Genomic DNA, 25,593 nt, shown 5'->3' with positions numbered 1-25,593 from the left:
GCTTGACTGATCTCTGTGCAATTTCCCAACTGACTCACAATAACTCTCTGGAATGATCTGCTTTCTATGTTGAGAATCTCATCACTTCCCATCCTACCCTTTTTTTCCTAACCATCTTGCAATTCTCACAATGTTCAGGGCTGAGAAGATTACACCTCTTGTGTCCTTCATGAAACTACATCCACAACACTCAGGCAAATCTTCTGCAAAATCAGTTTGATGTGCTCAACACATATCTCCCAAGCCAGTTCCTGTTCTTTCAACTCTCAAATAGCTGAAGTTCTAGTAAAAGGCAAGAGCATGTGTGAAAATACATTCTGAAGCTCTCCTTCTGAAGCACTGTGATACTGAACAATCTGACCACTAGGACCTGCTCATAGTCATTCAGAATGGTGACAAATTGTCCATTAAGTCTACGATACTTTGTGTCCCATCACTCTCATAATGTGGTAAAGAAAGAAAGAAAAGGAAGTAAATCCTGCACTCCTGAATCCATTATTTCATGGGATATCCTGCTCCATTTGCTCAAAGATCTGTTCTTTGAAGATTTGCTCCTTCAGTCCCATAAAGATCCATGGCAGAAACTCCCAACCCTGAGTATACACCGTACTTGAATCAAAGGCAAACTGTCGTTGATGGTGACAGTTTTCATATTGTAAATGGCTGAACTTTAGAACTTGGATCTAAACCATTAACTGCAAGATCACTTATTTTTGTCTAATTCATCCTACTTCTACAGTTGACATGCATGGTGTCCTGTGCTGAAATTTCACCAGATTCATACCTCCATTTTCAGATATGCCCATTGTTGTACCTGAGCATGCTAATGGATATTGACATTTCCCACTTTGCCAAGTGGTTTCAGTCCTAGTTACTAGTTGGGATAGAGTAATAGATGGTGATTAGCAGGAGAATTACTTTCCAGTATTTGGTGAACTTGATTTTGTTCGACTTCCTCTGTGAAAAGTTAATATTGAGGACTCTCAGAGCAATTCCCTCTAATTGAGCTCTTTTGAACATTGCTTATCACACCTCATCAGGAGATCCTGCGTTATAATGTTCTATGTACCTGGAAAAGTCAAGGATTGGATGTGGGACTGTGCAAGTGTTGAATGATTATAGCGATGATTTCTGATTAAGTGCTGAAGTGAATTCAAGGTGAGTTTGATTATAGAGGTTGATGTAATATTGCCAAACTTTGACATTGCACCATAAACCTCAGTATTCCTGACGTTAAGCAAAGCAGATATGCAGCTAATCTCCAGCGACTGGCCACTGCACTCACTTTCTCTCTCTCTATCTCGACTGTACCAAGCAAATAACAGAAGTTATGAAAGACTGTGCAAGTCTGTCAGTTTGACATCAGTGCTGGGTAATGTTTTAGAAACAACATTAGGAGAAAACAATCTATAGACACTTACTGAGGTTTCAATTAATTACGGAGAACCAGCGCAGGTTTGTAAATTTTGTGTCTGTATATAATCAACAAGGAAAGTTGATAAAGGGGATCTGTATGAATTATCCATATGGATTTTAAGAAATCTTTTCACTAAAGTTGACCATTGAAGACTGATTTGCAAAACTGAGGCTGATGGGAAGAGGAGAGGTCAGTGCAAGCTTGGGTAAACAAAATCGTACAGGGATGGGAAATCGCATTTGGTAAATGGATGTATTTCAGACTGAAGGATGGTAGACAGCACTTTCTGTTTTTATTTATGATCTCCAGCAACCATACTACTTTAGTTTTATTTAAGGGCCATTGTTTATTTGATATATGAATGACTTGGATATTGGAATTCAGAATAAATTTTAAAATTTGCCTGTGATACCAGACTTGGAGGTTTTGCTGATACCAAGAATGCCCAATCATTGTAACAGGACATAAGGCAAGAAAACAGGCAGACAAGTAACAGAAATATAGAGAAGTGTGAGGTGGAAGCTTAGAGTGAGAACAAACAGTTGTTATCTCTGGTTTGTTACCCATGCCATGTGCTAGCAAAGTGAGGCATAGGGAGAGAGAGGAGTTGAACACATGCCTACAGCCATGGTGCAGGAGGGAAGGTTTTGGATTCCTGGATATTTGGGGCTCTTTTTGGGGTAGGAGGGACCTTTCCAAACAGGATGGTCTTCACCTGAACCAGAGGGGTACCAACATCCTGGGAAATTGGCTAATGCTCCTTGGGTGGGTTTAAACTAATTCAGCGAGGGGATGGGAACCAAAATTGTAGTTCGAGTATATGGAAGGATGAGAGTAGTGAAGTCAGAACTAAGGTTTCAAGATCACAAGAAGGCACCGGCAGGCAAGAAGTTGGTTTGAAGTGCGTTTACTTCAACGCCAGGAGCATCCGGATTAAGGTTGTTGAACTTACAGTATGGGTTGGTACTGGATTTCAATGTTGTGGCCATTTCGGAGACATGGGTAGAGCAGGGACAGGAATGGTTATTGCAGGTTCTGGGATTTAGATGTTTCAGTAAGAACAGAGAAAATGGTAAAAGAGGGATTGTTGTGGCACTTTAGTCAAGGACAGTATTGCGGTTGCAAAAAGGACGTTTGAGGATGCCTCTACTAAGGTAATATGGGCTGAGATTAGAAACAGGAAAGGAGAGGTCACCCTGTTGGGAGTTTTCTATAGGCCTCCAAATAGTAGCGAGTTTTGAGAAGATTTGAGAAGAAGAGGAAATGACATCACCAACCCAAAGAAACCCAAACATATAAATAGAAAGCAGGAATTTTCAGCAGTGCTTTGCCTGAGGCCCACTGAAGATGTTACCGAGCAGGGTGTCGAAATGTCTGGAAATGAAGCTTCAAGCTCAGTGAGCAAACCTACATCTAAAGCCTCCAAATAGTTCCAGAGATGTAGAGATTTGGATAGCAAAGATGATCCATGATAGCGATAGTGACAGAGTAGTTGTTATGGGGAACTTTAGCTTTCCAAATATTAACTGGGAGTTTCCTGACACAGTACATAGACAAGCCAACATGAGTGAGGGTAGGTATTAGATTTGCCAGGTGTTAGATTTGAAGATAGGTAAGCACTTTGGTGATAGTGACCATAATTTGGTTATGTTTATTTTAGTGATGGAAAAGGATAGGTATATACCGCAGGGAAAGAGTTATAGCTGGGGGAAAGGCAATTACAATGCGATTAGGCAAGATTTAGGATGCATAGGATTGGGAAGGAAATTGCCGAGGATGGGCACAATTGAAATGTGGAGCTTATTCATTTTGGGAAAGCAAATCTTAGCAGGATTTATACACTTAATGGTAAGGTCCTAGGGTGTGTTGCTGAACAAAGAGACCTTGGAGTGCAGGCTCATATCTCCCTGAAAGTGGAGTCGCAGGTAGATAGGATAGTGAAGAAGCCGTATGCTTTCCTTTATTGGTCAGAGTATTGAGTACAGGAGTTGGGACATCATGTTGCGGCTGTACAGGACATTGGTTAGGCCACTGTTGGAATATTGCATGCAATTCTGGTCTCCTTCCTATCGGAAAGATGTTGTGAAACTTGAAAGGGTTCAGAAAAGATTTACAAGGATGTTGCCAGGGTTGGAGGATCTGAGCTCCAGGGAGAGGCTGAACAGGCTGGGGCTGTTTTCACTGGAGCGTCATAGGCTGAGTGGTGACCTTATAGAGGTTACAAAATTATGAGGGGCATGGATAGGATAAATAGTCTTTTCCCTGGGGTCAGAGAGTCCAGAACTAGAGTGCATAGGTTTAGGGTGAGAGGGGAAAGAAATAAAAGAGACCTAAGGGGCAACTTTTTCACACAGAGGGTGGTACATGTATGGAATGAGCTGCCAGAGGATGTGGTGGAGGCTGGTACAATTGCAACATTTAAGAGGCATTTGGATGGGTGTATGAATAGGAAGGGTTTGGAGGGATATGGGCCTGGTGCTGGCAGGTGGGACTAGATTGGGCTAGGATATGGACAGGTTGGACCGAAGGGTCTGTTTCCATGCTGTACATCTCTATGTTATGACTCTACTAGTTCAAGTACTTTAGATGGGTCAGTTTTTGTCTAATGTGTGCAGGAGGGTTTCCTGACACAGTATGTAGACAGGCCAACAGGAATGAGGTCACATTAGATTTAGTACTGGGTAATGAACCCTGCCAGGTGTTAGATTTGAAGATTGGTGAGCACTTTGGTGATAGTGACCATAATTCAGTTATGTTTATTTTAGTGATGGAAAAGGGTAGGTATATACCGCAGGGAAAGAGTTATAGCTGGGGGAAAGGCAGTTACAATGCGATTAGGCAAGATTTAGGATGCATAGGATGGGGAAGGAAACTGCAGGGGATGGGCACAATTGAAATGTGGAGCTTATTCAAGGACCAGCTTCTGCAGGTCCTTGAATAGTATGTACCAGTCAGGTAGGGAAGAAGTTGTCGAGCACAGGAGCCACATGCGATTGAGGGTGATTTAGCAGTTTGGATCAGAAATTGGCTAGCTGAAAGAAGACAAAGGGTGCTGGTTGATGGGAAATATTCATCCTGGAGTTACTAGTAGGGTACTGCAAGGATCTGTTTTTGGTCCACTTGTTTGTTATTTATATAAATGACCTGGATGAGGGCATAGAAGGATGGTTTAGTAAATTTGCAGATGATACTAAGGTCAGTAGAGTTGTGGATAGTGACAAAGAATGTTGTAGGTTACAGAGATGCATTGATAAGCTGCAGAACTGGGCTGAGAGGTGGCAAATGGAGTTTAATGCGGAAAAGTGTGAGGTGATTCACTTTGGAAGGAGTAACAGAAATGTAAAGTACTGGGCTAATGGTAAGATTCTTGATAATGTAGGTGAGCACCGAGATCTCAGTGTCCAGGTACATAGATCGTTGAAAGTTACTACCCAGGTTGATAAGGTTATTAAGAAGCCATACAGTGTGTTAGTTGTTATTGGTAAAGGGATTGAATTTCGGAACCATGAGATCATGGTGCAGCTGTACAAAACTCTGGTGAGGCCATATTTGCGGTATTGTGTACAGTTCTGGTCATCGCATTATAGGAAGGATGTGGAAGCTTTGGAAAGGGTTCAGAGGAGATTTACTAGGATGTTGCCTGGTATGGAGGGAAGGTATTATGAGGAAAGGCTGAGGGACTTGAGGCTGTTGGTTGAGAAGAAGGCTGCGAGGCGCTTAAAGAGACATATAAAATAATCAGAGGGTTAGATAGGGTGGACAGTGAGAGCCCTTTTCCTGAGGTGGCAATGGCTAGCACGAGGGGACATCGCTTGAAATTGAAGGGTGATAGATATAGGACAGATGTCAGAGATAGTTTCTTTACTCGGAGAGTAGTAGGAACATGAAATGCACTGCCTGTAACAATAGTAGAGCTGCCAACTTTAAGGGTATTGGATAGGCATATGGACAAGAATGCAATAGTATAGGCTAGATGGGCTTCAGATAGTTGCCGACCTGTGGAACCAAACTGATTGGATCCTAAGCTCTGTAATTTCCTGAACATCCAGTCGTGAATGGTGCTGGGCAATTAAATAATTTGCAGGAGGTAAAGGCTCCATAAATATCCCAATGATAGAGAAGCCCAGCACATCAGTGCGAAAGATAAAGCTAAAGCATTTACATCTATCCTTCTGCCCACAAGGCCAAGTGAATGATCTATCTTGGCCTCCCCCTGAGCTTCCCAGCATCAGAAGAAGTACCATCATCCAAACTGATTCACTCCATTTGATATCCATACAAACTGAGGGTAGGATGTACTGCAACCGCCCTGACAACTTTCCATCAATCATATGCCCTTGAATTATCCACGCCTGAGTTAAACCATTATATTAAAGCTACAATAGTGGCATCTGTCCCAACAATGTGTTCAGTCTGGTGCTATGTATGAAAAGGAGGACAAATCCAACCAATCCATTTGCCATCCTCTCAGTCTACTCTCAACATTCAACAAGATAATAGCAGGTGTTGTCAACAAGGAGAAAGTGAGGTCTGCAGATGCTGGAGATCAGAGCTGAAAATGTGTTGCAGGAAAAGCGCAGAAGGTCAGGCAACATCCAAGGAGCAGGAGAATCGACGTTTCGGGCATTAGCCCTTCATCGGGAATGAGGAAAGTGTGTCCAGCAGGCTAAGATAAAAGGTAGGGAGGAGGGACTTGGGGGAGGGGCGATGGAGACGTGATGGGTGGAAGGAGGTCAAGGTGAGGGTGATAGGCCAGATGGGGTGGGGGCAGAGAGGTCAGGAAGAAGATTGCAGGTTAGGAAGGCAGTGCTGAATTCGAGGGATTTGACTGAGACAAGGTGGGGGAGGGGAAATGAGGAAACTGGAGAAATCTGAGTTCATCCCTAGTGGTTGGAGGGTTCCCAGGCGGAAGATGAGGCGCTCTTCCTCCAACCGTCGTGTTGTTATGGTATGGCGATGGAGGAATCCAAGGACCTGCATGTCCTTGGTGGAGTGGGAGGGGGAGTTAAAGTGTTGAGCCACGGGGTGGTTGGGTTGGTTGGTCCGGGTGTCCCAGAGGTGTTCTCAGAAACGTTCCGCAAGTAGGCGGCCTGTCTCCCCAATATAGAGGAGGCCACATCGGGTGCAGCGGATGCAATAGATGATGTGTGTGGAGGTGCAGGTGAATTTGTGGCGGATATGGAAGGATCCCTTGGGGCCTTGGAGAGAAGTAAGGGAGGAGGTGTGGGCGCAAGTTTTGCATTTCTTGCGGTTGCAGGGGAAGGTGCCGGGAGTGGAGGTTGGGTTGGTGGTGGGTGTGGACCTGACGAGGGAGTCACGGAGGGAGTGGTCTTTTCGGAATGCTGATAGGGGAGGGGAGGGAAATATATCCCTTGTGGTGGGGTCCGTTTGGAGGTGGCAGAAATGACGGCGGATGATACGCTGTATATGGAGGTTGGTGGGTGGTAGGTGAGAACTAGTGGGGTTCTGTCCTGGTGGCGGTTGGAGGGGCGGGGCTCAAGGGCGGAGGAGCGGGAAGTGGAGGAGATGCGGTGGAGCCTGGTGGCGGTTGGAGGGGAGGGGCTCAAGGGCGGAGGAGCGGCCTGGTGGCGGTTGGAGGGGCGGGGCTCAAGGGCGGTGTTGTCAATGGTACTATCCAATGCCACTTGCAATGGAGCTGCCAGCAAACTGGCACTCAATTTGGGTTCCGCCAGGGCCATTCAGTTCCTGCTGTCATTACAGCCTTGGTACAAACATCAACAAAAAAACAGCGGTGAGGTGAGAGTGACTGCATTTGATGTCAAGGCTGCATTCAATAAGAGTGTGGCATCAGGCAGCCTGAGCAAAACTGGAATCAATGAGAAGCACAGGCTAAACTCGAAACTGACTGGAGTCATGCCTAATTCAAAAGGGAGATGGTTAGGTTTGTTGGAGGTCAGGAGTTCTTCAGGACAGGCCCAGCCACTCCCTGCTGTTTCATCAATTACTTTCCATTCACTATAACGTTAGAAGTAGGAATGTTCACTGATAATTGCATAATGCTCAGCACCATTCACGATTCCTCAGATACTGGAACAAACAGCGTCCATGAACATTCAGTTCATAAGGGGCCAGTAACATTTATGCCACAAACACAAGGCAGTGATCATCTCCAACAGGAGGGAATATAACTATTGCCCCTTTACCCATTATCAAGCCACAATTAACATCCTCACCATTGATCAGGAACTGAACTGGACCAGCCACATCATGGTGGCACGGTGGCTCAGTGGCTAGCATAGCTGGCCTCACAGCACCAGGGATCTAGGCCCAAGACTCCGATGGGTGATCGCCTGCACGGAGCCTGCACACTCCCTCTGTGCCCGAGTGGGCCCCCGTCCCCACAGCGTAAGCCCCGCAGGTCAAATGCACCAGCCATGCCAAACTGCCCCAGTATCACAGGGGTATACAGGTTGATGGATAAGCCATGGGAAATGCAAGGCGATAGGGAAGGGGAGGTGAGTCTGGGTGGGATGCCCCTCAGTGGGCTGTTGTGAACCCAATGGGCTGAACAGCCTGCCTCCACACTAGAAATTCCACAATCCAGTGGTGTACCATCCACGAGATGCGCTGTGTCAACTCATCAAAGCTCTTTAGCCTGCACCTTCCAATCTTGTAAGATGAGTTAGTTAGCCTTATAGACTCCAAATGAAATTGATGAGTTAGATTGAAAAAGTTTGTTACCAGTAGCTGATGGAACAAGGAGTTAGGGTCTGATTTAAGATCTTGGGGAAGAGATACAAATTGAATGTGACAGAGAAGCTTTTTTTTGTGCAGAGAATACTAAATGATGCCTTTGAAGTTGATGGAAGTGGAGATGATTAATGTTTTCAAAAATAAATTGCATGCACCTTTGAAGGAACATTTGGACTATGGGAATACAGTAGGAAAGTGATACTATTATGGCTATGTAGAAAACTGGCATGGACTCTGTGATCCTAATGGTCCCCTCCTCTGTTGTAATAATTCTGTAACTCTGTGTACGCATTTGAGAAATGTCTGTTGAAGCTAAATGGTGTTTACCTACCACAAGGGTACATATGATGTGCTTCAACATGCAGAAGGCATCAGAAAGCTCCTCACAATACGTAAGAAACAGAAAGCTGTGATTGTGGATAGGAGGTGCCTTGAATATGGAAATGTCAAATGGGTTAAAGTGGAGTGGCGCTGTGTTGTACATCCCTGTGAATAGTCATTGACCAATGTATTATTATAACTTGGTTTTAAGGAAAATTATCAAATTGTAGATGATATAGGGTTGATAGCAATTGAATGCCAGAATCAGCCAATGAACTATAAATTGTTTTCAATAAAATACGCAAATGCCATTTATTGTTTTGATGGAGTCTGTTTGTGAGATCCTGATATTCTTTGTTCTTTATATCACAAGTATGACAGGCTAAATCTTGACGTAAAATTGTCTCAGAGCTCAGAATTATTTGCTGTTGTTGCACAACCTTGTCTGAGCCACTTTGAGGATTCTCATTTCTGAAAATATTGATGTGTTCCTTTTTTGAAAAATAAATGCACTGTAACTTTCACTGTAATTTCTGATTGTGTTTCAGCAATTCCTGAACCTTGTAATCAAGCATGTTAGAGAACTGAGTGGTGGGTTTTCGCATCCTTCAGAATTGTTGCCTATTCTTTTCTTCTCTCTTTCTCCACTTCAGGAAGAACTTGAGAATAAAGAAAAGATGACCATAATTCACCAGCTCGTGAACGAGGTGATAGATGGAGTGCGCACCCCACAGCGATCCCAATCTCCTATTGAAATTCCATTAATTGAGCAAGAGCTCTTTGAGAAGAAGAACCCTGGCGTAAGCTTGTGGTAACTTGAAATAATCAGAATAGCCGACTGTATTTTCAGGGCGGAAGGGTTGAATGTTCTTCACTAAGGTTGACAACAGAAGGTGCCAGTCATAACTGTGGTACATACAGATGCAAAGCTGGTAGTTACAATAATGTACATAATAAAATTTTATATCCTCAATGAGTTAGAAGATATATGATAAAGGCAGGTACTGCTCAAAAAATATTCACCTGAAAAATTAATTCTGCTTGTCTATGCACAGGTAGTGCCTGCTCTGAGTATTTCCATCATAGTTAACTTCCTTTCTACATGAATGAATGGTGTTAAGAAGTGGTATAGCACATTTTATTTTATATGTTTAATTTAAAGTCATAGCCCACAGTACTTTTTCAGTAAAAATAGAGAGGAATTGATATCAAAAGATAGAGAGAGAGAGAGACGATGGGATGATGCGAGTAAAACAGAGGCTGAAAATTCAGAATCAAAATGTTTCCAAGCAGGATTGTTCTAGTCAAATGTTTTTTCTTGAAATAATTTGTGTAATACACGACAGAATTTCAATATCTAGGCCAAGACCCCAATGTTATGTTAATTTCTGGTTGCCAGCATCAACTGTGCAATGCATACGAGTTGCTGTTTGTTGGTATTGGTGGCAGCCTTCAATCTCATGTGATGACAGTTTGCATATTGGTGGCCAAGCTCTTACTCACTGTCCAATTAGAAATGGTGGATGCAAGGGGAGGTGGGAATTAAGATGCTGGTTAGCCCAGTTTGACATGCAGGCCATTGTTAATGTAACCATTTGGCCATGGATCGATGGAGGATGCTGAACAAAGGGCAATGTGAAAGAAGAATCCTCATGCCATGGGCAATACCGAAAACCTGCTGTAGTACAACCACTACCTTCACCAGATGCCACACCAGCGATGTTACCAAAGGTGATGACAGATAGAAGAAGCATCCTGCTTTTTCCCAGTAACAACAGAAAGCCTGCAAAGACTCGCCAACAAGGCATGGAGAGAAGTGGATCATGAGTCAAGAGTACAGACGTGCTGAGGAGCAGCTGGGTACAGTATCTTTGTATTTCAGTGACCTTCACAGCTATGGAAAGGTGAGCACAAATTTGGACTGCATCCTGGTGAGCAACCGTTAGAGTATTAAAAAGAGAACATTCATCAGGGTGCATGGGATTCTTCTGAACATAGGAGTGAGGTGCTCAGCAGCCTAATTAACAAATAAGCATAGGTCAGAACAGATTGCAGGCTGGAGTGCAGACTCCTACAATGTGTGGTAAGGAAGAGAGGCATTGTGTTCATGGCATCATTCTTCACCTTGCAGGCTAAATAGGAATTGAAGGTAATTGAGAGGTGCCACAGCTAGCATTGCTGATGTATTTTGTGAAGGTGGCCCTTGACCTGGACAGAATGGCTGTGCTTATAAGAAACAGGTCTTAGACAAGGTGAAATCTCAATATCTTCATGTCCAGGTTGATTGACATTGCTCCCTGTGCAATAATTCATCAATTCCTAAGCTGACATTTAATTTTGTACTTACCATTATGCGTACCTGTCAAATATTCTGCGCTCTCATAACCTCTCATATGAATTACACTGGGTCAGCCACAAAAGAACAAGAGCCCACACAACAATCATAAGATCCCCATGAACCACCCTGGAGCATGCACCACCATATTTTATTTATACATCCTCCACCAATGCAGATGTCCTCACCTCTGTGAATCTGTGTGTGTTATGAGAGAAGATGGCAGAGAACAAAGCACATGCCCTGTCAGAGTGGGAAAATTTGGGGCAAGGCAGAATGGGTTCTGGCTAGAACTCCTGGAGAATGAAGAACTCTAGGCTTCTCAACAGGGCACGTGAGGAATCTGTGTGAGATATGTGTTAAAGTTGATCTTACCTAAAGTAAATTGGAGTTAGGGAATAAGAACTCAGGAATCTAGTCATCTTTTGTGTTTCACAATGATTCTGTGCATAAGGTCTTCACTGAGAAGGTGGCCATTTTTATCGAGTGTATATTTATGACATCACTCCAAGTACATACAGGAACAGTGCTGACTTGTACCAAACACATGAAGTACTCTGTGGCATCAAATCTTCAGTGTCATAAAAGCCTTAATGAAGCATGGGGTGGACACCAGCTATGCTTCAGTGGTCAAGGATGCCATGAGATGACTAAGGTGTCAACATAGAAATGAGGGGGCCACAAGGTTTTTCATCCACATCCACCTCCAATGGGACATGTGGTGGGCGAAGCATGTATCGAGACATGCCCTGTGACAGGCAATGCCAATGCAACAACCTTTGGAGTGTCTTCTGCCCAGGCACCACCACTAATATCCAGACAGGAAATGTGAGCAGGCCATCGTTAACTTGTGTTCAACCGCAGAAGTAGAATTTCAAAGGAGTGGCTGTGAATATAGGTTTCTATATTCAGAAGTGTGGCTGTGAGCACAAACCACCATGTCGTGAGGAATGGCTATGAGATCAGACTACAATGTCAGTCGGATTGAATGTGGTTGAGCTACCTTGTCAATAGTGTCTCTTTGTGCATCACTTGTGTCTCTGTCTCTGATGTAAAAATATATAATGAATGCTAGGAAATGTTTTGGGCTAAGGCAGACTTAGAGTGTTTCTTTTATGTTGGTGAAAACCAGGAGAACAGGAAGTGAGTGTTGGCAGTGTGATACAGTCATAGTTTTTACAGCATGGAAAACGTCCCTTCAGCCAATCATGTTCTTAGTAATGTTATGAAGGTATAGGTGTGCACTATACATTTAAGCTGGCAAGGACTAACTGAAAGCACAGAGTGTGCTGAACAATTCAAAAATGTACATTTGGTTGTGAAACAGATAGTTGGAGTAGTGTTGCCATGGTGGACAACATATTCAAATTCAGCCAATCAATTTAAATTATGTCCCAATTTACCAAAATCCAATCAAATTTGAATTTTAATGTTTTGATGACATCAAACCATTCAGATGGTCTGATGTTTTGGGGTATATAAAATGGGTATTTTGAACAGTTGGGGAGAATGGCAAAAAGTAGCCAAGCACCAATAGACTGCTGGCAGAATAGCTCTCTGAAAAGTACCTGTCCATAAGAAATTTGTGCAGCAGAAAACTGAACAAAAGATGACCCAGGAAAATCTACAAAGGAGAATCGACACAGCTGGCTGGTTTTGAAACATGATTTTTTTTGTTGTAAATCTTAATTGGGGCTTTTATTGGACCAGTGTTGTAGATTTAAGAGAAAGAAGTTGTAAATAGTTGTTGTCTAATATTCTTTTTTAGACTTAATGAATAAAATTGTTAAATTTTTCTTTAAATGGTGATATTTGGGATAGTTCTTTGTCACTCGAAATTTAACAGATTATGGCACGAGGTGAGCTTTTCTGTGTGTCTGGTTTAAATTAGCAGAGGGGTTTACCCCAGGTTGTAACACTGGTAATCAAGTATCTATCTGTTCTAATCCCATTCTCCAGCACTTGGTCCATAGCTTTGTATGCTGTAGCGATTCAAGTATTCATCTAAATAGTTCTCCAATGTCTTGAAGTTTCCACCTTTATCACTTATTTAGGCCATGAGTTCCATATATCCGCCATGCTCTGGGTGAGAAAGGTTTTCCTCAAATCCCCTTTAAACCTTCTGCTACTTACCTGAAAATAATACTCCCTGGTTATTGACTCCTCCAATAATAGGAAATGTTTCTCCCTATCTTTACCCCTCATAACTTTGTACTCCTCAATCAGGTTTCTCCTCAGCCTTCTCTGCTTGAAGGAAAACAACTCCGACCAATCCAGACTCTCTTCATAACTGAATCACTGCAGTCCAAGCATCCTCCTGGTTAATCGCCTAGATAAATGTGAAATGCTGCATTTTGGAAAGGCAAATCAGGGCAAGAGTTATACCATTAATGATAAGGTCCTGGGGAGTGTTTCTGAACAAAGAGACCTGGGAATGCAGATTCATAGTTCCTTGAAAGTGGAGTCACAGATAGGATAGTGAAGAAGACATTTGGTATGCTTTCCTTGATTGGTCAGAGCATCAAGTATAGGGGTTGTGAAATCATCTTACAGCTGTACAGGACATTGGTTTGACCACCTTTGGAAGATTGTGTACAATCCTGGTCTCCTTCCTATCAGAAGGATGTTGTGAAACTTGAAAGAGTTCAGTAAAGATTTACAAGGACATATCAGGGTTGGAGGGTTTGAGATATAGGGAGAGGCTGAATAGACTGGGGCTGTTTTTCCTGGAGTATCAGAGGCAGAGGGGTGACCTTACAGAGGTTTATAAAATCATGAGAGCCATGAATAGGTTAAATAGACAAGATCTTTTCCCTGGTGTGCTGGAGTCCAGAACTGGAGGGCATAGTTTAAGGTGAGAGGGGAAAGATTTGGAAGGTACCTTAGGGGCAACGTTTGCATGCAGTAGATGATGGAATGAGCTGCCAGAGGAAGTGGTAGAGGCTGGTACAATTAACATTTAAAAGGCAAATGAATAGGAAGGGCTCAAAGGGATATAGGCCAAGTGCTGGCAAATGGGACTAATTTATCTGGTTGGCTTGGACAAGTTGGATGGAAGGGTCTGTTTCTGTGCTGTACATCTCTATGACTCTAATGCAATGACATTCTTCCTTTAGTTATCATCAAACTACTGTTATATACAGCTCCATTGTAACATCCTTAAATTCAATGCCTTGACTAATAAAAGGCAAGTATCCAATTTGCCTTCTTAAGCAATGATCTAACTTCAAAGATCTATAACATGTACACCAATGTCCCTATGATCCTCTCATCCTCTGATATTCTGTCCTTCCCAAGGTCCTGTCATTCAACGTATATTCCCTTGTCTCATTAATCCTTCCAAAAAACATCATCTCTCACTTTTCCAAACTAAATTCCATTTTCCACAGTTAACTGCTACTGACCAGCCCAACTATATCGTCTTGAAGTCTGTGGCTTTTTCTCTCACTATTTACCAAACCATCAGTTTTTATGTCATCTACAAACTTGCTGATCATAACTCCCACCTTCACATCCGGATAATTAATGTACACTGCAGACAACAAGAGACCCAGCACTGAATCTTGTGGTATGGCACTGGACACTGACTACCTGTCACATAAAAACCTTCAACCATCATCACCTGCTTCCTGCTGCAAAGTGATTTTTGATTCAGTTTGTCAAATTATCCTGGGGTTTTAGCTTCTTAATCAGTCTGTATGTGAAACCTTGTCAAAAGCTGTACAGAAGTCTATATAAGCTACATCAACTTCACCATCCTCCTCTACACACCTCGTCACCTCCTTAGAAAATTCAATTAAATTTGTAAGACATGATCTCCACCTAAGAAATGTCTGCTATTTTTCTAATAGTTTCTCTACCAAAGACATTAGACTTGCAGGCCTGTAGTTTCCTGGCTTATCCCTACAACTTTTCTCAAATAATGGTGCCACATTGGCTGTCCCCCACTCTTTTAGCACACCTCCTGTGGCCAGAGAAGATGCAAAGATTAATTTCAGAACTCCTTTTAACCTCCTCTCATACCATTCACAGTGGCCTGGGATATTTCTTATCAGGACCAGGGGATTTTCCTATATTCAAGCCTTCTAAAACTGTTAATAAAGCACTTTTAACATGAATCAATGCTAATCACAGCATGAATCAATGTATATCACAGCACCCCCCCCACCCTTCCTGATTCCTATACCTTCTCTGTAATAAATACCGATATAAAATACTTAAAGTGCTCACTCAGAGAGTATCCTAATAGAGAATCTGGCCTCCTTTCATCTGTTGCCTGGGAGTCTGCAGTTTCTCTGGCAAATACTCCTCATCACTCATGGAAACAGAATCAGAGAAGCTTGATCCATTTCCTCTAATGTCCTTCCCTCATGGCCAATTAAATGTATTCTTCCTTAAATATCCTTCCGTTACGGGCCAGTGAAAACCATAAGCAGAAGGAATTGAACACAGCCTTCCAAATCCCCTCCAATCTTGCTCTCCCTCACAAAATGCCTTTGCAAGATTGCAGAGATGTGAGAGAGAATTCTTCTCACATAGCATATCAGGTTACCTGTGAAAGAGGGCTTTTCCTGCACTTCCATCTTCAATGTTCCCTCTTGGTTCAGTCCCATCATTGCATCTCGTTCCCCATGGTGTCACTGTTTACTTCTCCCGTTCTTGGTTCCGATGATGCATCAAATCTTTCCTGATAGGTACTTTCTAGACAGTTTTCCTAGAATCCAGTCCTCCTGGGTCAGAGGTGGGGATGCTACCACTTGGTAACTCACTCCTTACAAATAGAAAATAAATCTGGTCCTTTAACAAACTAACAACAAGCTCTTTAAATGACTTAACTAACTAATCACACATCAGAAAACTTGTCCCTTGCTACTGCTACTGCTGCTATTTTTCATACTCAATGTATGCAGTTTCATGTCTGTCTGCTCTCCAGAATGAATAATACTAATAACACTGTTTGCCATTGAAGGAAATGTCTCTTATGAAAGATGTTTATACGTAGAGCCTGCTATTTGCTGCCAGAGAGATGTTATAAGTGATGATTCACACTCCTCAAGGGGTTTCTGTTGATATCCTTTAAAAATAACAGGCAATACCAAAGGCTTCCATTGAAATCCACATCCCCTTGACTCTCTAACAGTAACATGCTCCCATCGTCATGTAATAAGAACAGAAAATGCTAGAAATGCTCAGTAGGTCAGGCAGCAATTGTGGGAAAGAGAGTTAACTTTTCAGATCAATAGCCTCTCCCCTCTTCCGAGGCTTAAAATGTACTAGATTTGTCTTTCTTCAGTTCTGTTTAAAGGGCATTGATTGGAAAAATCAACCTTCATTCTCTTCAGAGATACTGCTTGACCTGTTTCAGATTTCTAGCATCTACAGTATATTGCTCTGTCCATTATCAAATAATTTACTGTAAATGCTCACTACCTTGGATTCCTTGGGGAAAGAGGAAAGAGTGATAAAGCAAATAAAATCTGAAGGTATTTCTCTCATAGCAGAACCCGTTCTGATCATTTTGCATGTAAGGATTTGTCAGAGAATCTGGTTGACCAGAATTTATGTTTATCTCCTCTGCAGCTGCACTACAAGTATGGCATAGTGCAAAGCCTCAAGGATATTTGGAAACTGTGCTTCATACACAATAATTTAGAAGCAGAAGCAGCAAGTGAAAACCAACCCAAAGATAGTAACATTCCTCCCTTCACAGGGCCCAAAGACAAGAGCCAAATCTCTAGTAAGCATCTGGTTTATCTAGATAGTACAATATACCAAGATATAAGGACACCAATTAAACGTCAATCATTTGATGAAGCAGAGGAGTCCTCCAAGCAAAAGACACGTTCTTCTGGCAAAGCAACTTCTCAAGATACAGAGCAAATGAAGCACCATGATAAAAGGACACCAACCAGCAAAACCCCAACTGATGAAGCAGATGACCATCCCAGGCAGAAGACCCGCACCCATGGGAAAGCATCTTCTCATCAATCACACCAACAAGACACCTCACCTAGCAGAGCTAATGATTCAGAAAAGCAAAGCAAGGAGAAGAGCCGTTCCCATGGAAGGAAATATGGTCGTCATTTGGAGCCAGCAGGGAATGTAAAAACCCCCAAAGAAGTAATGCAGATCAAGAAAGCTCCACCACCTGGCGAATCTGAACCTGAGTGGGACTTGTCAATTGACTCTTTTAGAAAGGTATAGTTCTGTTTTTCTGCTGTTTCTTGTAAATCTGCAGTGATTTTGATTTAAGTACAAAGTTATGTACTTCCTTTACAGGGATTAAGAACTAGATGAAATCACTGTTTTGTTTATTTGTTTTGTAGGCAAGGGAGTTCCTATTGCCTAAATTTGTTTTCTCTGAAGGCATTGACCACCAAGACCCAGGACTCGGTGATACATCAGAATCCAATAACTAGGAGCCTGTTCTAATCAGGTTGCGGGAGCATTGTGCTGTACTTGTTCAGGGAACTTGTGTTTTTTGTTCATGCCACAGCATGTCATATCAATGGGCAGGCAATCCAGCAGTATTCAAGGTCCCTTTTTTTTGATGCTGCCCATAAATTGCTAGTGAAATGCAATAAGGTCTAAGTCCCTATACCCTGGATATATTTTTCTGTCTCATTTTCTGTAGTTTTGTAATCTTTTTGACCTAGTTTCCAGACCACTTATCTCAAAGGCAAAATTGTTACTGGAACTATTCTTCTATGTGTGAGCCAAAGTGCTGAGGGATTCATGGTGCTTCAGTGCATCAGATCTCCTGTTCGCCAGTGTGCACAAGTAGTGGTGGCAATGTGAGGGGCATTGGTATCTGTGTGCAGGTAATGTACAAGGCTTATTAGGCACATGGGGACAAACAGTTTAAACTAGGATCATTGCTCTAACCACGTATATTCCTGTTTGGAATGAACCACAAATTACTCCCTTGTCAGATCCACACCCTCCACCAACCCAACCTCCACTGCCGGCATCTTCCCCTGCAACCGCAAAAAATGTAAAACTTGCGCCCACACCTCCCCCCTCACTTCCCTCCTAGGCCCCAAGGGATCCTTCCATATCCATCAGAAATTCACCTGCACCTCCACACACTTCATTTACTGCATCCGCTGCACTCGATGTGGCCTCCTCTATATTGCGGAGACAGGCCAACTACTTGCGGAACATTTCAGAGAACACCTCTGGGACACCCGCACCAACCAATCCAACCGCCCCCTGGCTGAACACTTTAACTCCCCCTCCCACTCCGTCAAGGACGTGCAGGTCCTTGGCCTCCTCCATCGCCAGACCATGGCAACACAATGCCTGGAGGAAGAGCGACTCATCTTCCGCCTAGGAACTCTTCAACCACAAGGGATGAATGCAGATTTCTCCAGCTTCCTCATTTCCCCACTCCCCACCTTTTCTCAGTCCCAACCCTCAGACTCAGTACCGCCTTCTTGACCTGCAATCTTCTTCCCGACCTCTCCACCCCCACCCCCTCTCCGGCCTATTACCCTCACCTTAACCTCCTTCCACCTATCACATTCCCAATACCCCTCCCCCAAGTCCCTCCTCCCTTTTATCTTAGTCTGCTTGGCACACCCTCCTCATTCCTGAAGAAGGGCTTATGCCCGAAACGTCGATTCTCCTGCTCCTTGGATGCTGTCTGACCTGTTGCGCTTTTCCAGCAACACATTTTTAGTCTGTGTCTTGTCCAATGTCCATTGTCTCTTAGCTCCTCCTAATGCTGAAAGGTGGCTCATTATTGGCATTGCCTGGCTAGACTTTCCAGCTTCATTCTCCTCACATAATAAGAACATATGGAATGGCAAAAAAACTTTAAAAGAACTGCCCTCATATTAGCAGTAAGGTACAGTGCCTTACAGGATCTGTGTCATCATATCCTGAATGTTGACACTCTTTCAGAGTCAAGCCTGGCTCTTCCTATCCTTGCTTTTAGTTCAAATAAATATCCAACACCCACGGACAGACAGATCTTTCTCTACCACAGAAGGTTGTTGAGGCCAAGTCATTCAATATCTTTTTTTTGAAAAAGAGAGTGTTTTTAGAGGCTCAAGGTGTCAAGGGGTATGGGAAGAGAATGAGTGTATAATGTTGAGGTAGAAGATCAGCCATGATCATTTTGAATGATGAAGTGGGCTTGATGGGCTAAATGGCCTAATTCTACTCCTATGTTTCTATGGGGTTCAGGATGATATGCAATAGCTGTATTCATCTGATTGTTTAGTATGATGTTTCCTTCAGTTCCCTGCCATAGTCAGAGATCAGATGTGATCCTGTTGATGTTGAGCTTTCAAAGTTTATACTTTACGAAAGTGGCAGACCAATCCCTTTTTACCATTAAGAACGGCCTGTGTCAGGCTCTGTTGGCCAATCTTCATTGGATAAGGATGGCAGGTTTATCCTATGTCCTGTTCCTGGTGTAGGATATTTATTTGAACCAGTGAGAAAGTAGTGGAAGGACAAGGCTTGACTCTCAAAGTGTTAATGCTCAAGATCCAACACCATAAATCCCATGCAGAGTTAAGCCTCACTGTTAATATGAAAGTAGTTTCTTGTCATTCTGCATGCAAAGCTCTAATTCTGTGAGGAGTATGAGGCTTGGAATTTTAGCCAGGAGGTTTAAAGGCTGGGGAAAAGGCCGATTTGGGAAAGAAAGGGAAATAATTCTAGGGTTTTCAGTGTAGTGCAGGGCAAAAAAAACTGATTAAATAACTCCTTCTTAGAGTCAGTACAGGCAGAAAGCATTGAATGGTCTTTCTTGTGCTGTATGTAAACAGCAAAAGCGTCATTCCAAGTTCTTCATAGTGTTAATGGCATCCTATCTTTGCCTTCGGAATCAGTGAACTTCCATTTTTTAGTTGCTTCACGTGGACCAAGTCATGGTGTGGTCAACTGTCCAGCTTGATCTGATATGGGGATGCCAGTGTTGGACTGGGGAGAACAAAGTCAGAAGTCATACAACACCAGGTTATAGTCTGACAGGTTTATTTAAAATCACAAGCTTTTGGAGCTCTGCTCCTTCATTAGGTGATCTTTCAATTCTTGCCTATCAAGCAACATTAAGAAAAATCCAAAGCGGATTCACAAAGTGAACATTGCAACATGATTGAACTGTACTTATTCTACCCAAGATTTACTCGTGCGGTTTTGCTTTGAAGTCATGTTCACATCTCACCAATTAGTGGTTTATTTGCAACCTTTTTGGATGCCATTTCCTTGATTTTTAATTGGAGTAGATTTGGTGCAAAATGCAACTCCTACAATTATTGGAGCACTTGAATTGGAAACTATGCATTGATGAAAGAGAGGCAGTTCTTTTTTTAAAATGAGACTCTTTGTCTAAAATGTGTTCCTGCGACAGGATGTGCTAGCATCACTGATGGATGAAAAACATAAGAATAAGGTTCTGGAAATGCTCAACTTGAAAGTGCTTGAACTCAGCATAGCACCAAGCAATTTGCAAGAGAATATTTTCTACAAAGTACTGTAAGTGGAACTCCTTGAACCCATGATTCGTTCAATTATTTTTAAATTGGTAAGCTTTTGAATAAGTATATACTAACCAAAAGATTGAATATAATAGTTTGCCACTTGTAGCACTTTTGTAACATGGTCAGCTCAAAGTCAATTTACCAAAATAAAGATGACTTCATGCTTTAGGAACATAGCTTCTTTTATGTGGGAACCTTACCATCAGTTTGGAAATATGGAGTAAAACTATACAAAAGGAGATCGTTCAGCTTATGGTACCCGTGCCATCTCATTGATAGTCCTTTCTAATTCAATCCACTTCCCTTCCTTATCCCCACAGCCCCAAATTTCTTGCTTCAAAATTTCCTGAAATCCCTTTTGAAAGGTATTATTTAGTCTATCACCAAATCTCACATAACAGTAAGGAAACTTTGATCCCAACATTCTGGATAGAATCTGAGTCCTGGTTCCAGAGAGAACCAATAGTTATCCTTTTATTCTATCGTTTTCTCCATTTAACCTTTTTTTAAGAACCTATTTGTTGTCTAAACAGAGGTGAAGGCCATTCTGTCCCTCAAGATTATTCTGTCATTCAGTTAGATCATGGTTAATCTGTATCTTAATCATGATTACCCACGCTTATTCCATATTCCTGGTACAATTCCCCAATAAAAGACTATCAATGGCCTTTCATCTGATATATCCACAACAACAGAAGGCGCTATGGGCCTCACTGGTTTAGAAGCATAGAAACCAGATGCAGCTGATGGCACATTTCTCAGCCGCACTCCCACTTGGAGGCAGCCATTGATTGTGCATAATGGGCAGCAGATGCATGTGAGCCACTCACTCACAATGAGTGGTGAAGTGTTCCACATGAAACACACTATCCTGGTGTGATAAAATAGCTGACAGTTGAAGGATATCTTGAGAAGCCATATTACTAAGTCTCTGGGAGATGTAGAATGGGAACATAACACAGTTCAAGATATAGTTCAGAAGAAATAACTCATGAGTGCTTTGGTTGTATAGAGGAGGAGGACCAAGAGTGATGTATGGTAGAATATTCCCTAGATGGCATGGATTTGGAATTGTATGTTGATGGTTCTCAGAAGTATTATGGTGAAAGCCCTAAAACCGGATGTGCAGCGGCGACTGAAGAGCATTTATGTTGAAATGCTCATGTATACAACAGGTGTATTGTCTTGCTGCACTTCTATACAAATTAACTGCTTCTCCATATTTCTTCTGCTACAGTTATCAGCTTTGGCAAGAAACAGTGGATGTGTTTGTTGGTTATTCGATACAGCTCAGGGAAATAATGGGGCTACCTGAAAAGGAGACTGAAGGGAGTGTCATTGTGGAAGAAACCCGTAAGTTCCAAAGAAAAGCTGCTTTACTGTGCTCTCTGTTTTTTTTTAACTCATAAACTGCAGGTAAAACTGCTCTTGGTCCATTTCTGACATAACATGCAATAGTATCCATTTTCATCCTCTGCAAGCTGTAGGAATGTAGCCTAGTACAGTGGTTCTCAAATTGATGTCTGCAGATACCTACAGGTCATGGAGTCATAGAGATAGACAGCACAGAAACAGACCCTTTGGTACATGCTAACCAGATTCCTATATAAATCTAATTGCACTTGCCAGCATTTGGCCCACTTCCTCTAAACCTTTCCTAGTCATATACCCATCCAGACACCTTTTAAATTTGTAATCGTACCAGACTCCACCACTTCCTCTGGCAGCTCATTCTATACATGCACTACCCTCTGCATGAAAAAATTGCCCCTTAGGTCCCTTTATATCTTTCCCTTCTCATCTTAAACCTATGCCCTTTAGTTCTGGACTCCTCCACCATGAGAAAAGACCTTGTCCATTGTGGTTCTGTTCGCCAAGCTGGGAATTTGTGTTGCAGACGTTTCGCCCCCTGTCTAGGTGACATCCTCAGTGCTTGGAAGCCTCCTGTGAAGCGCTTCTGTGATCTTTCCTCTGGTATTTGTAGTGGTTTGAATCTGCCGCTTCCGGTTGTCAGTTCCAGCTGTCCGTTGCAGTGGTCGGTATATTGGGTCCAGGTCGATGTGCTTATTAATCAGCTGGAACTGACAACCGGAAACGGCAGATTCAAACCACTACAAATGTCAGAGGAAAGATCACAGAAGCGCTTCCCAGGAGGCTCCCAAGCACTGAGGATGTCACCTAGACAGGGGACGAAACGTCTGCAACACAAATTCCCAGCTCGGCAAACAGAACCATAACAACAAGTACCCGAGCTACAAATCTTCTCACAAACTTTGAAGCCCTTGTCTATTTACCCTTTGTATAACCCTCATGATTTTACAAACCTCTAGAAGGACACCTCTCAGCCTCTGACACTCCAGGAAAAACAGCCTCAGCCTATTCAGCCTTTCCCGACAATTCAAACCCTCCAGCCCTGACAACATCCTTGTAAATCTTTTCTGGACCTTTCCAGTTTCACAACATCCTTCCCATATCAGAGAGACCAGAATTGCACGCATTATTCCAAAAGTGGCTGAACCAATGTCCTATACAGCCGCAACATGACCTCCTAACTCCTGAACTCAATGCACTGACCAATAAAGGCAAACATTTCAAATGCCTTCTTCACTATCCTATCTGTCTGCAACTCCACTTTCAAGGAACAATGAACCTGTACTCCAAGGTCTCTTTGTTCAGCAACACTCCCCAGGATCTTACCATTAATGGTATAAGTCCTGTTCTGATTTGCTTTTCCAGCACTTGGGTCTATAGCTTTATATGCTATTGCACTTCAGGTGATCATCAAATGCGACTAGATCAATTAAGAATATCTGGTCAACAAGGACAAATTGGACAGAAGGATCTGTTTCCATGCTGCATAATTCTATCTAAATACTTAAATGTTGTTATGGTTTCCACCTCTACCAGCTTTTCAGGCATTGAGCTTTAGATTTTTCTTCTCATCAACTTCTAGATGAAAAGCATCTTCCTTAAATCCCCTGCAAATCTCCTACCCTTTCTCATCTCTGTCCCTGACTATGATCCCTCTACTAAAGGGATAAGTCTCTTGTCTATCTTTTCTATACCCCTCATTGTTTTGTACAACTCAATCAGGCCACCCCCTCAGCCTTCTCTGCTCTAAGAGATACACCCCCTGCCTATCTATTTTCTTTTCATAGCTGCAATGCTCCAGCTCAGGCAATATCCTCGTGAATTTCCTCTCCACCTCCATTGTGCCAACACATCTTTCCTATTGTCTGGTGACCAGAACTGTACAACTAGTCCAGCTGTAGCCTAACTAATGTCTTACACAGCTCCAACACAACTTGCCTGCTCTTGTATTTACTGTCTTAACTAATAAAGGCAAGACTTCCATATGCCTTATTAACCACCTTATCCACCAGTGGGATCTATGGACAGACACAACCAAGATCATTCCAATTATTTTTATTTCCTCAGGTCCTATCCTTCATTGTGTGATCCTTTACCTTGTTTCTTCTCCCAAAATGCATCATCTCATGGCCTTTCAAAATTAAATTCCATTTGCCATTGTTCTGTCCATCTGAGCAACTTGTCTTTATCATCCTGCAGCCTAAGGCTTTCCCTCTCACTATTTATCACAGTGCCAAAGTTTGTGCTATCTGCGAACTTACTTCTTATACCTCCTACATTTATTTTAAAAGCATTCGATTACATTACAAAATGCCAAGGGACTTAGCACCAAACCCTACAGTGTGTCAGTAGACACAGATTTCCTGCCATTAAAAAAAAATTCAACCATCACCTTCTGCCTCGTGCCAATAAGCCTGTTTGAATCCAGTTACCAAATTGTCCTGAATAGCATGGCCTCTTACCTGATTGACCAGTCTCCCATGATAAGACTTTGTCAAAAACCTTACCAAAGTCCATATCGACTACATCATCCATACTTCTAGTGACCTCCTCAAAAAAATCAAACAAACCTGTCAGATATGATCTTACTTGACAAAGCCATGCTGACCATTCTTAATGTATCCTTGCCTCTCCAAATGGAGATTAATTCTGTCCCTTGGAATTTTTTCCAATAATTTCCATACCATTGATGTGAAACTTACTGGTTGAAAGTTACCTGGTTTATCCCTACCACCCATCTTGAATAATGGATTGATTGTCTTCCAGTTCCCTGGTACCTCTCCTGTATCCATTTAAAAATTAATTCAGGACCCCTGCAATCTCCTCCTTATCATTCCACTGCAGCCTGCGGTATATCACACGATTGGAAGTGTTTAGCAGCAGGTAGTTGACTCCCTAGGTCATTGTTGGAGGGAACACGTCTTGGTCAAGAATAAACAAATAAAGATGGGCTTGGAGTGAGCCAGCAGGTTGAAGCACAGTACAGCTGTCGTATCTGGGTTGGGTATCTAACCGAGTAGGACAGTGAACGTGGAGTGTTGAGAATGACACATAGACAGCGTCATAGAGTCATACAGAAACAGAGCCTTCAGCGCAACTCGTCCACACGGACCAAGTCTCACTAAACTCAACTAGTCCCATTTGCCTGTGTTTGGCCCATATTCCTCTAAACCTTTCCTACTCATGTACTTGTCCAAATATCTTTTGATCAACAAGTAGACCCTCAGTTACCAAGCTTGATGGTGAGCTATAGATGGATTCAGTGTCGAATTCAAAGTCCAGCATCTGCAGTCCTCACTTTCTCCTTGAATTCAGCGTTGCATCAGAATCGGGAGATTGTTGTGAATATTTTAAAATTGTACATACAATTGTTAATCTTAGAAACTAACGTCATACAAGCTTTCCCACAGTGCTATTTTCCTTCATGGGTGATCAGTTGGAAAGAACTTATTCAACCATAAGTGTTTGAGAACCACTGACCGAGGTTGTGGGAAATCCATGCTGAACATTGGCAGTTCCAAACATATACAGTTCTCAATGCTGTGCTGATTTGAAGCTAAACATTTACAATTATGACTTTTATTGGCCAAAGTTCAGCTGGGAACAAACAGGTGAGTGAAGTGGGTTCTAGCAAGTAATTCAACAGAAGAGCAATATGTGGAGGATCTCTATGCAGAATATCCTGCAATTTTGAGGTATCAGGTCATTGAAGACAACTAGCTATTTTTTATTATTGAGGAACTGAAATGAATGTCCAAGGCCATGATTCAGGAGTTGCTACCTATTAAAGATGATGTAAAAAGTATGATCAGTGAATAAATATTACGCTAGGTGGTAACATGCTTGCTATTTTATTGGAGAAAGTAATGAATAGTGTACTTTCTTATAGAATGACCGAAATTTGTCTAAATTATACCATTAAGACATGATGACATACGTCT

General features: G+C 42.4%; 1 protein-coding gene across 1 annotated transcript in view; it reads left to right on the top strand.

The window, feature by feature from the left end:
- mycbpap (mycbp associated protein) overlaps window positions 1-25,593 on the top strand; it is a 103,545-nt gene that overhangs the window by 59,364 nt on the left and 18,588 nt on the right. The window contains exons 13-16 of the mRNA XM_060844838.1: window positions 9,106-9,252; window positions 16,368-16,985; window positions 20,152-20,276; window positions 21,519-21,634. Coding sequence (XP_060700821.1) covers window positions 9,106-9,252; window positions 16,368-16,985; window positions 20,152-20,276; window positions 21,519-21,634 — 1,006 coding nt within the window. The remainder of the gene's footprint in view (window positions 1-9,105; window positions 9,253-16,367; window positions 16,986-20,151; window positions 20,277-21,518; window positions 21,635-25,593) is intronic.

The sequence above is a fragment of the Hemiscyllium ocellatum genome, chromosome 25 (assembly GCF_020745735.1).
Source record: "Hemiscyllium ocellatum isolate sHemOce1 chromosome 25, sHemOce1.pat.X.cur, whole genome shotgun sequence".
Classification (NCBI taxonomy): Eukaryota; Metazoa; Chordata; class Chondrichthyes; order Orectolobiformes; family Hemiscylliidae; genus Hemiscyllium; species Hemiscyllium ocellatum.
The sequence above is the reverse complement of the archived record's forward strand: the minus strand, read 5'-3'. Positions and strand labels throughout refer to the sequence as shown.